Source organism: Haliotis rufescens, unplaced genomic scaffold, assembly GCF_023055435.1.
Source record: "Haliotis rufescens isolate VD_foot unplaced genomic scaffold, xgHalRufe1.0.p SCAF_28, whole genome shotgun sequence".
In the NCBI taxonomy this organism is placed as follows: domain Eukaryota; kingdom Metazoa; phylum Mollusca; class Gastropoda; order Lepetellida; family Haliotidae; genus Haliotis; species Haliotis rufescens.
Window position 1 is genome coordinate 22,562 of NW_025963979.1, and position 16,402 is coordinate 38,963.

Consider the following 16,402-nt stretch of genomic DNA (forward strand, 5'->3'; position numbering starts at 1 on the left):
CTCCACATTGTATTTTCGACGGTGGAGTGGGTCCCATTAAGGGGTGTTGAAGCTATTTTCAAGTCTGAAACACCTCAGGGTCACTCCACATTGTATTTTCGACGGTGGAGTGAATCCCATAAAGGGGTGTTGATGACGATGAAATTAGCACATGTGCTTTACTACAACCTGGTATGTATGTAAAGAAACACCTCAGGGCCCCTCCACATTGTATTTTCGACGGTGGAGTGGGTCCCGTTAAGGGGTGTTGAAGCTATTTTCAAGTCTGAAACACCTCAGGGTCACTCCACATTGTATTTTCGACGGTGGAGTGAATCCCATAAAGGGGTGTTGATGACGATGAAATTAGCACATGTGCTTCACTTCACACCTCAGGGCCCCTCCGCATTGTATTTTCAACGGTGGAGTGGGTCCCATTAAGGGGTGTTGAAGCTATTTTGCAAGTCTGAAACACCTCAGGGTCACTCCACATTGTATTTTCGACGGTGGAGTGAATCCCATAAAGGGGTGTTGATGACGATGAAATTAGCACATGTGCTTTACTACAACCTGGTATGTATGTAAAGAAAAGGGACAAAACATTCCATAAACTTCACTAAAAGCAGTGTTCATTTAATGTTTCTGAGTATACCATAAGCATGTGTTCATGAATCACCATCAAATAGTGATGATATCAGGTGTTTGTGAAAAGGTGATCAATTTTTTTGCCGGAGCAGTTATCAGGCCAGCATGTTGCAAAATGTAAATACCATCCATGTGAATTTTTTATGCAGAATTAAAACATGAATCGATACACCCATGGGTTATTGTGTATTCTAATAACAGGTGTAAACATATACATATACATAGATACAGATACATGACATGACCTTGTGTGGTGTGATCTTGTAAGTCTTATTGCTGTATTGATTTCTTCTTACATGCAAAATGATGAAATGTGACAATTGTCTATTTCAATGTACAACTTGACAATTATTATGTTTGTCTAATGCTGTTCATAGCAATGTTTCTTTGCTCTATGATGTTCTATCCAGAGCAAGTATCATGCTAGTATTTAAATGAAGACCAGGATTTGATCTATGAACATTAATACTCAGTTGTATTATTCTACAAACATGTGGATGTGGATGTGGAAAAACATCACTGATTTTATCACATGCATTGCCACCTGATTGATCTTTACCACCTACCTAGGTTCGAACATGGGGTAAACATTGTGCAAATGTCAATATGTCTTCTGCATATGAGTGTAGATATGTGTTCATGTAGTCCTATCTTGATCATGACAGTTTTTATCTGCCATGCTTTATGATATGTTCAATCTTTTGATATTAGGTTTCTTTCATGCTTTGCTCCTGAGAACACAATACACTTTAAAATTATAAAGGTCATGTCATTTATATACAGATCACCCTTATTTATCTGGAATATAGCTGAGTGTGGCTATACAACAATCCAAGTGTACATGATGTGTTGATGATAACATGAACTACATGTCATTTTGTTGAAACCATTACTTTTGCTTGTTGATTTCCCATGAAATGTAATAAAACTTATGAGCATAATGAATCAGATTAGTTTGTTTTAATTCTGGAATAATTGGATGATACTGTATTGCTCTTGTCCTGAACCAGCACTACATGGCGGTATATCGGATCATGAACATTATAAAAGGTCCTTAGGTATTTGAAATATGTGATGAATTTTAATCAATCACTGTGAAGAAAACATATTTCTTCTTCCCCTTTTAGTTAAATTAATCAAGATGTCTAATGTTACATATCCATGCTACAGGTATGAAAAGGCTACAACCAGGGGCTTTTTTAAAATTACTTCCTAAAAGACTAACACACACTACTTACACATACACGCTCTGCATGTACTAAGTTAACCTATATTTTTGTTGGGAAATTCTGGTTATGTTTTTCAATCATGAGCTTACTCAATAACAACATTCTATTTTCAGTACTATATCAACTTGCTTGAAACATAAACAATATTAATCTCCCTGGGGTTATACCTTAGAATAATGATAATACTTTCATGTCAAGAATGCAAGTAATATACAACCAAGATGAATGCAATTCTTTCAACACATTCATTTTGACGTATTTAAATCAAATACAGTGATATGAACTATTTGGATGTGTTAGCTTTAATGAGAGCAATACTCCCTGATGTTGGGGCTATGAGGCTGCCATCAGTAAGTACATTCAACAATCATAGTCTCTACACAAAAAATAATATCGAAATACCACGAAAATAGGTGACAGAACGAAATTGCCCGCATAATATACATACTACTGCTTGAGTTATCACAAAAAACAGTTAGAAATATCAGAGCACATCAATATTAGGACCCAGATACTATACCTGTACTGAAGAAACCTACCTTTCGAAGTTGGTTCGTTAGTTCAAAACACATTTACACGTCTTCGTAGGGCTTCACCGAGTCATGTGCAGCACAGTCTTGAACAGACCGCTTGCCGCCGGCTTGAAGCTCCTTACAGCGATAGTTTGCGCGCTGAGCTCTGTATTCAATAATGAAGAATGTGGCATACGCTGGGATGGAGCTTGGGCAGAAGCCGGCTAAGGGACGTAACTCCGCTAATAGCAAGCGCTGCGTACCACTGTTTGACAACGGCGCATTGTTATAGTCAGTTTCAGTAGATCTTTCCCACTAGCAGTCTGCAGTACGCTGTAAGATTATACTCCGTTTCTACCGGCGATCTCTACAAGCATATGTTTCAACATTTGTCGAGTCGACATGGTAACGTGATGGTGCGATCTATAGTCCGTTTCATTGGATGTTTCTGAGGAATTCTCTACTGGGGACAGCTGACCTCTCTTTCATTTGCGATAGGATGCGACAGTGTCACCGTGAAGCCACGGCCGAGATTATCACCTTCCAATGCAGACCATATTTTCTTGAGATTAATATTTGTTTTTGTTTCTGATGTGTTTATGACTTAACTATGGATATCTATATATACTCTCTTATAAATTGCACTTAGATAAAATACCTGTCATAATTGTGATACCGCATCTATGAGTGTAAAGAACCGTTTGAATATCACTTTATATTATTCATATAACAGCAGACGCCAACACGCCGATGCGGTCTCATAGTACGTTTCAGCAGACGTATCCTAATAGCAGGCTGCAGTACGCTCTCACATTATAGTCCGTTTCTGCCGGCGTTATCTACATACGAATTGTTTCAACAGTTGCCAAGTGGATATTTGGTTGACAATGTGGGACATATGGAAACCATGCATGGAATTTGTTGATGCATTACAACGTTGATTTGTATATGTAAACACTAAAATGTAATAAGTCTAACAGTTAATGGATTATCTGCTGAACAAGAGATGTTGTAATACATGAATTATGTATCAATTCTCTCTCCGTCGTCTTATAGGCTAAGTGACTACAATTTCGCATGGTAACAGCCAACTCCACTCTACAAATACACACGACATTTGGCCGAAATCGGACCAGTAGTTCCCGAGTTACAGGTGTTTAGAGTTCTGCTGTTTGGCAAGTTTTTGTTATATAAATAAACCTATACCACTGGTCTATCGACAATAATGTAGCGTATAGCGCAAAGAGGACACAGTATTGCTGGTGATTGAAGTGCAGTGAACGGGACTTATTTGTCATTTACTGCTGCTTCTTTCAGTGTCTTTTACTTTAAAAAATGTTTGAAGTGTTCGTAAAATACCCATGTCACCCCCACTAAATGACATTTTCAGAACATGTGAAATAAGAGTTTGATGTATGTAGGATTTGTGATTTGTGACTGCATTTCAATATCGAATTGCACATATAAATACTAAAGATTGCCTAGTCTGCCAGTTATTGAATGATCTGGTTAGGAGCAATATGTTGAAAGATGTTGTTACACATTAATTATGTATCATTTCTCTCTCCGTCGTCTTATTTCCTAAGTGACTACAAATGGGTGTGGTAACAAACATCCCGACTCTACATAAACACACGAAATCTGGTCGAAATCGGACCAACTTTAGCCAAGTTACGGTTGTTTCGAGTTCTGCTATTTGGCAAGTTTAGAGTTCTGCTATTTGGCAAGTTTATGAACCTGGGCCAAAGAGTGCTATTTTCAAAATGCTTTAGCTCCGTTGTCCATGGAGCTACAGACAAACCGTTTGGTGTTCTGGAATCGCCAGGAAAAGGGCTATCAGGTCAATATATCACATACGTATATTTTTTTCGAAGTTGTTAGTATGGTACTTGGAGCCAAAGTGTGGAGAGTTTGGAAGCTTTTGAGCTGTTAGTTTGAGCTGAGCAGATTTTGGGAGTCAAGTACTGAGATATCTGCTAAAAAACAGTGCAAAAACACTTAATCCGACCTGGAGGCCAAACGAAGCAATTTCGCTACATTGGATGTGTAGAGAATTTGTTGGCCATCTGATTGCGCACCAGTTCAAGAATTTTGGATGTCTTTGGAGCTTTCGTGGCGGAGATATTAGCTGTTGAAATCGCGATTTTTAAAGTTGTTTTGAGTTATCTGCCCTTAGTCTTTGAGTCTAGAGTCTTGAGATTTTTGTGGGCATAACTTCAGTAGCTAAGCTATCTTTGTGGAAATTTTGAAGAGATTCTGGTCAGCAGTTTTGGAGGTACGATTGGAACAAAATCGGCCGGAATAATAATAATAATAATAATAAATAATAATAAATCTAACAATAACAATAGGGCTCTTGCCAAGATGGCAGGGAGCCCTAATAAGATTTTATTTTTTTTGCGATTTTGGCACTTTTGACCCCGGGATCGGGTAGCTGGACTAAAACCATTAAAAAAAATTCAAGGTCACCAAGGTCACGGGGTCAAGGTCATTTAGGTGGTCCGTAAAACGAAAATGTACTTTTTGGGGCGAGCTCTCACGCGACTGTTATTGCATGTATGGTGGAAGTGGTTGGTTATTATGCATTACCCCGACCAGTTCTAGCACATGTATAGGTACATTTTGATGATATGCATGTCCGCCGTCCGTCCGCGCGTCTGTCCACCAAAACTCTCTTTTGTCATTTTCTCACGAACTATCTAACTTACAAAGCTGAAACTTTGCAGACATCTTCCCATGGTCTGTATCTAATAGTGCTGTGAATATCAATGCATTCCGTTGTCAAGTTTGGTTTCCATGGCAACCTGACCCAAAAAACCTTAAATCCAAGATGGCGGCCAAACGGCTGGAAATAGCCGTTTTTAGGCCTGCATCGAAAATGATCGCTATCTTATGACGGTGTCACATGCAAAAGATGGTAGCTATTGGAGCAATTTTGGCGGAGATATATGCTGTTTTGTGCCGTTTTTATCACTTTTGGCATTTTCACGGTCTTTAATCCAATATGGACGCTAAATGACGCAACTTTTGACAAACAGCCAAGAACATGAAATGTTCAGCGTCTGATGCTGGTGCATTGTGGTAATTTGTAGCACTTTCTATCAAGAACGTTAGCAGCTACGTAGTTTGCAAAGTAAAAATATGAGAGGCTAGCAAAATCCAATATGGCCGCCACATCACGTGACTTTTGACATAAGAGCAAGAAGAGATCTTGTTCAGCAACCAAAGCAAGACTCAACAGAAGTTGTTCAAGTGCCTTACCTGAAAAGTTTCCAATGCTAGAGCTTGCTAAAGATGTCCTATAAAATGTTTGAAAATACCTTTGAGCCGGAAGTTGCAGTCAATATGGCGGCCATTGAAGACATATCTCAGCATTTCTTCTTTGAAGTTGTTAGTATGGTACTTGGAGCCAAAGTGTGGAGAGTTTGGAAGCTTTTGAGCTGTTAGTTTGAGCTGAGCAGATTTTGGGAGTCAAGTACTGAGATATCTGCTAAAAAACAGTGCAAAAACACTTAATCCGACCTGGAGGCCAAACGAAGCAATTTCGCTACATTGGATGTGTAGAGAATTTGTTGGCCATCTGATTGCGCACCAGTTCAAGAATTTTGGATGTCTTTGGAGCTTTCGTGGCGGAGATATTAGCTGTTGAAATCGCGATTTTTAAAGTTGTTTTGAGTTATCTGCCCTTAGTCTTTGAGTCTAGAGTCTTGAGATTTTTGTGGGCATAACTTCAGTAGCTAAGCTATCTTTGTGGAAATTTTGAAGAGATTCTGGTCAGCAGTTTTGGAGGTACGATTGGAACAAAATCGGCCGGAATAATAATAATAATAATAATAAATAATAATAAATCTAACAATAACAATAGGGCTCTTGCCAAGATGGCAGGGAGCCCTAATAAGATTTTATTTTTTTTGCGATTTTGGCACTTTTGACCCCGGGATCGGGTAGCTGGACTAAAACCATTAAAAAAAATTCAAGGTCACCAAGGTCACGGGGTCAAGGTCATTTAGGTGGTCCGTAAAACGAAAATGTACTTTTTGGGGCGAGCTCTCACGCGACTGTTATTGCATGTATGGTGGAAGTGGTTGGTTATTATGCATTACCCCGACCAGTTCTAGCACATGTATAGGTACATTTTGATGATATGCATGTCCGCCGTCCGTCCGCGCGTCTGTCCACCAAAACTCTCTTTTGTCATTTTCTCACGAACTATCTAACTTACAAAGCTGAAACTTTGCAGACATCTTCCCATGGTCTGTATCTAATAGTGCTGTGAATATCAATGCATTCCGTTGTCAAGTTTGGTTTCCATGGCAACCTGACCCAAAAAACCTTAAATCCAAGATGGCGGCCAAACGGCTGGAAATAGCCGTTTTTAGGCCTGCATCGAAAATGATCGCTATCTTATGACGGTGTCACATGCAAAAGATGGTAGCTATTGGAGCAATTTTGGCGGAGATATATGCTGTTTTGTGCCGTTTTTATCACTTTTGGCATTTTCACGGTCTTTAATCCAATATGGACGCTAAATGACGCAACTTTTGACAAACAGCCAAGAACATGAAATGTTCAGCGTCTGATGCTGGTGCATTGTGGTAATTTGTAGCACTTTCTATCAAGAACGTTAGCAGCTACGTAGTTTGCAAAGTAAAAATATGAGAGGCTAGCAAAATCCAATATGGCCGCCACATCACGTGACTTTTGACATAAGAGCAAGAAGAGATCTTGTTCAGCAACCAAAGCAAGACTCAACAGAAGTTGTTCAAGTGCCTTACCTGAAAAGTTTCCAATGCTAGAGCTTGCTAAAGATGTCCTATAAAATGTTTGAAAATACCTTTGAGCCGGAAGTTGCAGTCAATATGGCGGCCATTGAAGACATATCTCAGCATTTCTTCTTTGAAGTTGTTAGTATGGTACTTGGAGCCAAAGTGTGGAGAGTTTGGAAGCTTTTGAGCTGTTAGTTTGAGCTGAGCAGATTTTGGGAGTCAAGTACTGAGATATCTGCTAAAAAACAGTGCAAAAACACTTAATCCGACCTGGAGGCCAAACGAAGCAATTTCGCTACATTGGATGTGTAGAGAATTTGTTGGCCATCTGATTGCGCACCAGTTCAAGAATTTTGGATGTCTTTGGAGCTTTCGTGGCGGAGATATTAGCTGTTGAAATCGCGATTTTTAAAGTTGTTTTGAGTTATCTGCCCTTAGTCTTTGAGTCTAGAGTCTTGAGATTTTTGTGGGCATAACTTCAGTAGCTAAGCTATCTTTGTGGAAATTTTGAAGAGATTCTGGTCAGCAGTTTTGGAGGTACGATTGGAACAAAATCGGCCGGAATAATAATAATAATAATAATAAATAATAATAAATCTAACAATAACAATAGGGCTCTTGCCAAGATGGCAGGGAGCCCTAATAAGATTTTATTTTTTTTGCGATTTTGGCACTTTTGACCCCGGGATCGGGTAGCTGGACTAAAACCATTAAAAAAAATTCAAGGTCACCAAGGTCACGGGGTCAAGGTCATTTAGGTGGTCCGTAAAACGAAAATGTACTTTTTGGGGCGAGCTCTCACGCGACTGTTATTGCATGTATGGTGGAAGTGGTTGGTTATTATGCATTACCCCGACCAGTTCTAGCACATGTATAGGTACATTTTGATGATATGCATGTCCGCCGTCCGTCCGCGCGTCTGTCCACCAAAACTCTCTTTTGTCATTTTCTCACGAACTATCTAACTTACAAAGCTGAAACTTTGCAGACATCTTCCCATGGTCTGTATCTAATAGTGCTGTGAATATCAATGCATTCCGTTGTCAAGTTTGGTTTCCATGGCAACCTGACCCAAAAAACCTTAAATCCAAGATGGCGGCCAAACGGCTGGAAATAGCCGTTTTTAGGCCTGCATCGAAAATGATCGCTATCTTATGACGGTGTCACATGCAAAAGATGGTAGCTATTGGAGCAATTTTGGCGGAGATATATGCTGTTTTGTGCCGTTTTTATCACTTTTGGCATTTTCACGGTCTTTAATCCAATATGGACGCTAAATGACGCAACTTTTGACAAACAGCCAAGAACATGAAATGTTCAGCGTCTGATGCTGGTGCATTGTGGTAATTTGTAGCACTTTCTATCAAGAACGTTAGCAGCTACGTAGTTTGCAAAGTAAAAATATGAGAGGCTAGCAAAATCCAATATGGCCGCCACATCACGTGACTTTTGACATAAGAGCAAGAAGAGATCTTGTTCAGCAACCAAAGCAAGACTCAACAGAAGTTGTTCAAGTGCCTTACCTGAAAAGTTTCCAATGCTAGAGCTTGCTAAAGATGTCCTATAAAATGTTTGAAAATACCTTTGAGCCGGAAGTTGCAGTCAATATGGCGGCCATTGAAGACATATCTCAGCATTTCTTCTTTGAAGTTGTTAGTATGGTACTTGGAGCCAAAGTGTGGAGAGTTTGGAAGCTTTTGAGCTGTTAGTTTGAGCTGAGCAGATTTTGGGAGTCAAGTACTGAGATATCTGCTAAAAAACAGTGCAAAAACACTTAATCCGACCTGGAGGCCAAACGAAGCAATTTCGCTACATTGGATGTGTAGAGAATTTGTTGGCCATCTGATTGCGCACCAGTTCAAGAATTTTGGATGTCTTTGGAGCTTTCGTGGCGGAGATATTAGCTGTTGAAATCGCGATTTTTAAAGTTGTTTTGAGTTATCTGCCCTTAGTCTTTGAGTCTAGAGTCTTGAGATTTTTGTGGGCATAACTTCAGTAGCTAAGCTATCTTTGTGGAAATTTTGAAGAGATTCTGGTCAGCAGTTTTGGAGGTACGATTGGAACAAAATCGGCCGGAATAATAATAATAATAATAATAAATAATAATAAATCTAACAATAACAATAGGGCTCTTGCCAAGATGGCAGGGAGCCCTAATAAATCGAACAATTACAATAGGGCTCTTGCCTTGTAGGCAGGAGCCCTAATAAGAAATCGTTATTTTTGCGATTTTGGCACTTTTGACCCCGGGATCGGGTAGCTGGACTAAAACCATTAAAAAAAATTCAAGGTCAGGGTCACGGGGTCAAGGTCATTTAGGTGGTCCGTAAAACGAAAATGTACTTTTTTTGGCGAGCTCTCACGCGACTGTTATTGCATGTATTGTGGAAGTGGTTGGTAATTATGCATTACCCCGACCAGTTCTAGCATATGTATAGGTAAATTTTGATGATATGCATGTCCGCCGTCCGTCCGCGCGTCTGTCCACCAAAACTCTGTTTTGTCATTTTCTCACGAACTATCTAAGTTACAGAGCTGAAACTTTGCAGACATCTTCCCATGATCTGTATCTAATAGTGCTGTGAATATCAATGCATTCCGTTGTCAAGTTTGGTTTCCATGGCAACCTGACGAAGAAAACCTTAAATCCAAGATGGCGGCCAAACGGCTGGAAATAGCCATTTTGACGGCTGGATCGAAAATGATCGGTATCTCATGACGGTGTCACATGCAAAATAGGGTAGCTATTGGAGCAATTTTGGCGGAGATATATGCTGTTTTGTGCCGTTTTTATCACTTTTGGCATTTTCACGGTCTTTAATCCAATATGGACTCCAAATGACGCAACTATTGACATACAGCTAAGAACATGAAATGTTCAGCGTCTGATGCTGGTGCATTGTGGTAATTTGTAGCACTTTCTATCAAGAACTTTAGCAACTACGTAGTTTGCAAAGTAAAAATATGAGAGGCTAGCAAAATCCAATATGGCCGCCACATCACGTGACTTTTGACATAAGAGCAAGAAGAGATCTTGTTCAGCAACCAAAGCAAGACTCAACAGAAGTTGTTCAAGTGCCTTACCTCATAAGTTCCTAATGCCAGAGCTTCGTAAAGATGTCCTCTCAAAGGTTTGAAAATGACTTTGAGCCGGAAGTTGCAGTCAATATGGCGGCCATTGAAGACATATCTGACGATTTTTTCTTCGAAGTTGTTAGTATGGTACTTGGAGCCAAAGTGTGGAGAGTTTGGAAGCTTTTGAGCTGGTAGTTTGAGCTGAGGAGATTTGGGGAGTCAAGTACTGAGAAATCTGCTAAAAAACAGTGCCAAAACACTTAATCCAATATGGAGGCCAAACGAAGCAATTTGGCTACATTGGATGTGTAGAGATTTTGTTTGGCTTCTGATTCTGGATCTGTTCAGGAATTTTGGAAGTCTTTGGAGCTTTCGTGGCGGAGTTATGAGCTGTTGAAATTGGGATTTTTAGAGTTGTTTTGAGTTATCTGCCCTTAGTCTTGGAGTCTAGAGTCTTGAGATTTTTGTGGTATCTGCTTCAGGACCTGAGCTATCTTTGTGGAAATTTTGAAGAGATTCTGAGCAGTAGTTTTGGAGGTAGGATTGGAACAAAAATCGGCGGAATAATAATAAATAATAATAATAATAATAATAATAATAATAATAATAAATCGAACAATTACAATAGGGCTCTTGCCTTGTAGGCAGGAGCCCTAATAAATCGAACAATTACAATAGGGCTCTTGCCTTGTAGGCAGGGAGCCCTAATAAGAAATCGTTATTTTTGCGATTTTGGCACTTTTGACCCCGGGATCGGGTAGCTGGACTAAAACCATTTAAAAAAATTCAAGGTCACCAAGGTCACGGGGTCAAGGTCATTTAGGTGGTCCGTAAAACGAAAATGTACTTTTTTTGGCGAGCTCTCACGCGGCCGTTATTGCATGTATGGTGGAAGTGATTAGTAATTATGCATTACCCCGACCAGTTCTAGCATATGTATAGGTGAATTTTGATGATATGCATGTCCGCCGTCTGTCCGCGCGTCTGTCCACCAAAACTCTGTTTTGTCATTTTCTCACGAACTATCTAACTTACAAAGCTGAAACTTTGCAGACATCTTCCTATGGTCTGTATATAACAGTTCTGTGAATGTCAATGCATTCCGTTGTCAAGTTTGGTTTCCATGGCAACCTGACGACAAAAAACTTAAATCCAAGATGGCGGCCAAACGGCTGGAAATATCCATTTTTAGGCCTGGATCGAAAATGATCGCTATCTTATGACGGTGTCACATGCAAAATATGGAGGTTATTGGAGCAATTTTGGCGGAGATATATGCTGTTTTGTGCCGTTTTTATCACTTTTGGCATTTTCACGGTCTTTAATCCAATATGGACGCTAAATGACGCAACTTTTGACAAACAGTTAAGAACAGGAAATGTTTAGCGTCTGATGCTGGTGCATTTTGGTAATTTGTAGCACTTTCTATCGAGAACTTTAGCAGCTACGTAGTTTGCAAAGTAAAAATATGAGAAGCTAGCAAAATCCAATATGGCCGCCACATCACGTGACTTTTGACATAAGAGCAAGAAGAGATCTTGTTCAGCAACCAAAGCAAGACTCAACAGAAGTTGTTCAAGTGCCTTACCTGATAAGTTTCCAATACCAGAGCTTGCTAAAGATGTCCTATAAAAAGTTTGAAAATAACTTTCAGCCGGAAGTTGCAGGCAATATGGCGGCCATTGAAGACATATGTGACGATTTTTTCTTTGAAGTTGTTAGTATGGTACTTGGAGCCAAAGTGTGGAGAGTTTGGAAGCTTTTGAGCTGGTAGTTTGAGCTGAGGAGATTTGGGGAGTCAAGTACTGAGAAATCTGCTAAAAAACAGTGCCAAAACACTTAATCCAATATGGAGGCCAAACGAAGCAATTTGGCTACATTGGATGTGTAGAGATTTTGTTTGGCTTCTGATTCTGGATCTGTTCAGGAATTTTGGAAGTCTTTGGAGCTTTCGTGGCGGAGTTATGAGCTGTTGAAATTGGGATTTTTAGAGTTGTTTTGAGTTATCTGCCCTTAGTCTTGGAGTCTAGAGTCTTGAGATTTTTGTGGTATCTGCTTCAGGACCTGAGCTATCTTTGTGGAAATTTTGAAGAGATTCTGAGCAGTAGTTTTGGAGGTAGGATTGGAACAAAAATCGGCGGAATAATAATAAATAATAATAATAATAATAATAATAATAATAATAATAAATCGAACAATTACAATAGGGCTCTTGCCTTGTAGGCAGGAGCCCTAATAAGAAATCGTTATTTTTGCGATTTTGGCACTTTTGACCCCGGGATCGGGTAGCTGGACTAAAACCATTAAAAAAAATTCAAGGTCAGGGTCACGGGGTCAAGGTCATTTAGGTGGTCCGTAAAACGAAAATGTACTTTTTTTGGCGAGCTCTCACGCGACTGTTATTGCATGTATTGTGGAAGTGGTTGGTAATTATGCATTACCCCGACCAGTTCTAGCATATGTATAGGTAAATTTTGATGATATGCATGTCCGCCGTCCGTCCGCGCGTCTGTCCACCAAAACTCTGTTTTGTCATTTTCTCACGAACTATCTAAGTTACAGAGCTGAAACTTTGCAGACATCTTCCCATGATCTGTATCTAATAGTGCTGTGAATATCAATGCATTCCGTTGTCAAGTTTGGTTTCCATGGCAACCTGACGAAGAAAACCTTAAATCCAAGATGGCGGCCAAACGGCTGGAAATAGCCATTTTGACGGCTGGATCGAAAATGATCGGTATCTCATGACGGTGTCACATGCAAAATAGGGTAGCTATTGGAGCAATTTTGGCGGAGATATATGCTGTTTTGTGCCGTTTTTATCACTTTTGGCATTTTCACGGTCTTTAATCCAATATGGACTCCAAATGACGCAACTATTGACATACAGCTAAGAACATGAAATGTTCAGCGTCTGATGCTGGTGCATTGTGGTAATTTGTAGCACTTTCTATCAAGAACTTTAGCAACTACGTAGTTTGCAAAGTAAAAATATGAGAGGCTAGCAAAATCCAATATGGCCGCCACATCACGTGACTTTTGACATAAGAGCAAGAAGAGATCTTGTTCAGCAACCAAAGCAAGACTCAACAGAAGTTGTTCAAGTGCCTTACCTCATAAGTTCCTAATGCCAGAGCTTCGTAAAGATGTCCTCTCAAAGGTTTGAAAATGACTTTGAGCCGGAAGTTGCAGTCAATATGGCGGCCATTGAAGACATATCTGACGATTTTTTCTTCGAAGTTGTTAGTATGGTACTTGGAGCCAAAGTGTGGAGAGTTTGGAAGCTTTTGAGCTGGTAGTTTGAGCTGAGGAGATTTGGGGAGTCAAGTACTGAGAAATCTGCTAAAAAACAGTGCCAAAACACTTAATCCAATATGGAGGCCAAACGAAGCAATTTGGCTACATTGGATGTGTAGAGATTTTGTTTGGCTTCTGATTCTGGATCTGTTCAGGAATTTTGGAAGTCTTTGGAGCTTTCGTGGCGGAGTTATGAGCTGTTGAAATTGGGATTTTTAGAGTTGTTTTGAGTTATCTGCCCTTAGTCTTGGAGTCTAGAGTCTTGAGATTTTTGTGGTATCTGCTTCAGGACCTGAGCTATCTTTGTGGAAATTTTGAAGAGATTCTGAGCAGTAGTTTTGGAGGTAGGATTGGAACAAAAATCGGCGGAATAATAATAAATAATAATAATAATAATAATAATAATAATAATAATAAATCGAACAATTACAATAGGGCTCTTGCCTTGTAGGCAGGAGCCCTAATAAGAAATCGTTATTTTTGCGATTTTGGCACTTTTGACCCCGGGATCGGGTAGCTGGACTAAAACCATTAAAAAAAATTCAAGGTCAGGGTCACGGGGTCAAGGTCATTTAGGTGGTCCGTAAAACGAAAATGTACTTTTTTTGGCGAGCTCTCACGCGACTGTTATTGCATGTATTGTGGAAGTGGTTGGTAATTATGCATTACCCCGACCAGTTCTAGCATATGTATAGGTAAATTTTGATGATATGCATGTCCGCCGTCCGTCCGCGCGTCTGTCCACCAAAACTCTGTTTTGTCATTTTCTCACGAACTATCTAAGTTACAGAGCTGAAACTTTGCAGACATCTTCCCATGATCTGTATCTAATAGTGCTGTGAATATCAATGCATTCCGTTGTCAAGTTTGGTTTCCATGGCAACCTGACGAAGAAAACCTTAAATCCAAGATGGCGGCCAAACGGCTGGAAATAGCCATTTTGACGGCTGGATCGAAAATGATCGGTATCTCATGACGGTGTCACATGCAAAATAGGGTAGCTATTGGAGCAATTTTGGCGGAGATATATGCTGTTTTGTGCCGTTTTTATCACTTTTGGCATTTTCACGGTCTTTAATCCAATATGGACTCCAAATGACGCAACTATTGACATACAGCTAAGAACATGAAATGTTCAGCGTCTGATGCTGGTGCATTGTGGTAATTTGTAGCACTTTCTAGCAAGAACTTTAGCAGCTACGTAGTTTGCAAAGTAAAAATATTAGAGGCTACCAAAATCCAATATGGCCGCCACATCACGTGACTTTTGACATAAGAGCAAGAAGAGATCTTGTTCAGCAACCAAACCAAGACTCAACATAAGTTGTTCAAGTGCCTTACCTCATAAGTTTCCAATGCCAGAGCTAGCTAAAGATGTCCTCTCAAAAGTTTAAAAATAACTTTGAGCCGGAAGTTGGAGTCAATATGGCGGCCATTGAAGACATATCTGAGGATTTTTTCTTTGAAGTTGTTAGTATGGTACTTGGAGCCAAAGTCTGGAGAGTTTGGAAGCTTTTGAGCTGGTAGTTTGAGCTGAGGAGATTTGGGGAGTCAAGTACTGAGAAATCTGCTAAAAAACAGTGCCAAAACACTTAATCCGATCTGGAGGCCAAACGAAGCAATTTCGCTACATTGGATGTGTAGAGATTTTGTTTGGCATCTGATTCCGGATCTGTTCAGGAATTTTGGATGTCTTTGGAGCTTTCGTGGCGGAGTTATGAGCTGTTGAAATTGCGATTTTTAAAGTTGTTTTGAGTTATCTGCCCTTAGTCTTTGAGTCTAGAGTCTTGAGATTTTTGTGGTATCTGCTTCAGGACCTAAGCTATCTTTGTGGAAATTTTGAAGAGATTCTGAGCAGTAGTTTTGGAGTTCGGATTGGAACAAAAATCGGCGGAATAATAATAAATAATAATAATAATAATAATAATAAATCGAACAATTACAATAGGGCTCTTGCCTTGTAGGCAGGGAGCCCTAATAAAGAATAATAAGAATAATAATAAATATAGCTGCAAAGCAGCAATGGCGGGCTCCAAGCTATACTATGCACAAACGTCCATGTTCGAATCCTCAAAGGGTTTCCTTGTACCAAATCCCTCAAATGTAGGCACCACTTGTAGGGTATCGCCGCTACGAAATTGTCGTGTGCCGGGGTGTCCAAGTCTGTTCTTACCCCATTTCCGACCTCGGACATGTTCGAATCCGTTAAAGGTTTGCTGGTACCAATTCCGTAACAAAATAGTCACCGGAAATCGCCACAACGAAATTGGCGTGTTCCTGGGGTGTCCCAAATATTAATCAAATATTACCACCAAAGGTGTTACTTTTAGCATGCAACCAAGAACAAAACAATAAGATGAATATGGCACACTAACTTCATGAACACTTTCAATAGTTTCTGTGGGGAACCTTACAAGATATGATCTTTAAAGTAAAGTTTCGGTGAAAAAAATGATCAAAATCAAAATCCAATAGGTCCGTCGATTTAAAAGATATCTAAAATCGGCTAACAGAGTTTGATGTGCTATGTATGGAGACCATTCTCCGAAAGTGTGAAAACATTTCATGCAATGGATTCAGAGAAGTATGCATTTAAAGACAGGTACCCAAAAGACAATGTGAAAACCTTGAATCCAATATGGCTGCCAAACCACGTGACCAATTACCAAAGTCAAAGAACATCAAATGTCAAGCACCCATAGCAGCAGACACATCTCAAGTTTGAAAGTAATTGGACAAGCGGTTGCAAAGCAATAGGGCTAAATATAGCTTTTAAAATTGCTTATTTTTCAGTTATCTGCCCTTGGTCTTTGGGCCTACGGCCTTGGAATTTGTGTGGTATCTGGTACGTAAGTATCTGGATACACATACAAAATTTGAATGGAATCGAGGCAGTGGT

At 39.8% G+C, this 16,402-nt stretch overlaps 1 protein-coding gene across 1 annotated transcript in view; it reads left to right on the forward strand.

Moving 5' to 3' along the window:
- Nucleotides 1-2,543: 2,543 nt before the first annotated feature.
- The window catches only part of LOC124117405 (cyclin-dependent kinase-like 2), a 304,230-nt gene continuing 290,371 nt past the window's right edge, over nucleotides 2,544-16,402 (forward strand). The window contains exon 1 of the mRNA XM_048402623.1: nucleotides 2,544-2,624. Within this exon, the coding sequence (XP_048258580.1) occupies nucleotides 2,544-2,624 (81 nt within the window). The remainder of the gene's footprint in view (nucleotides 2,625-16,402) is intronic.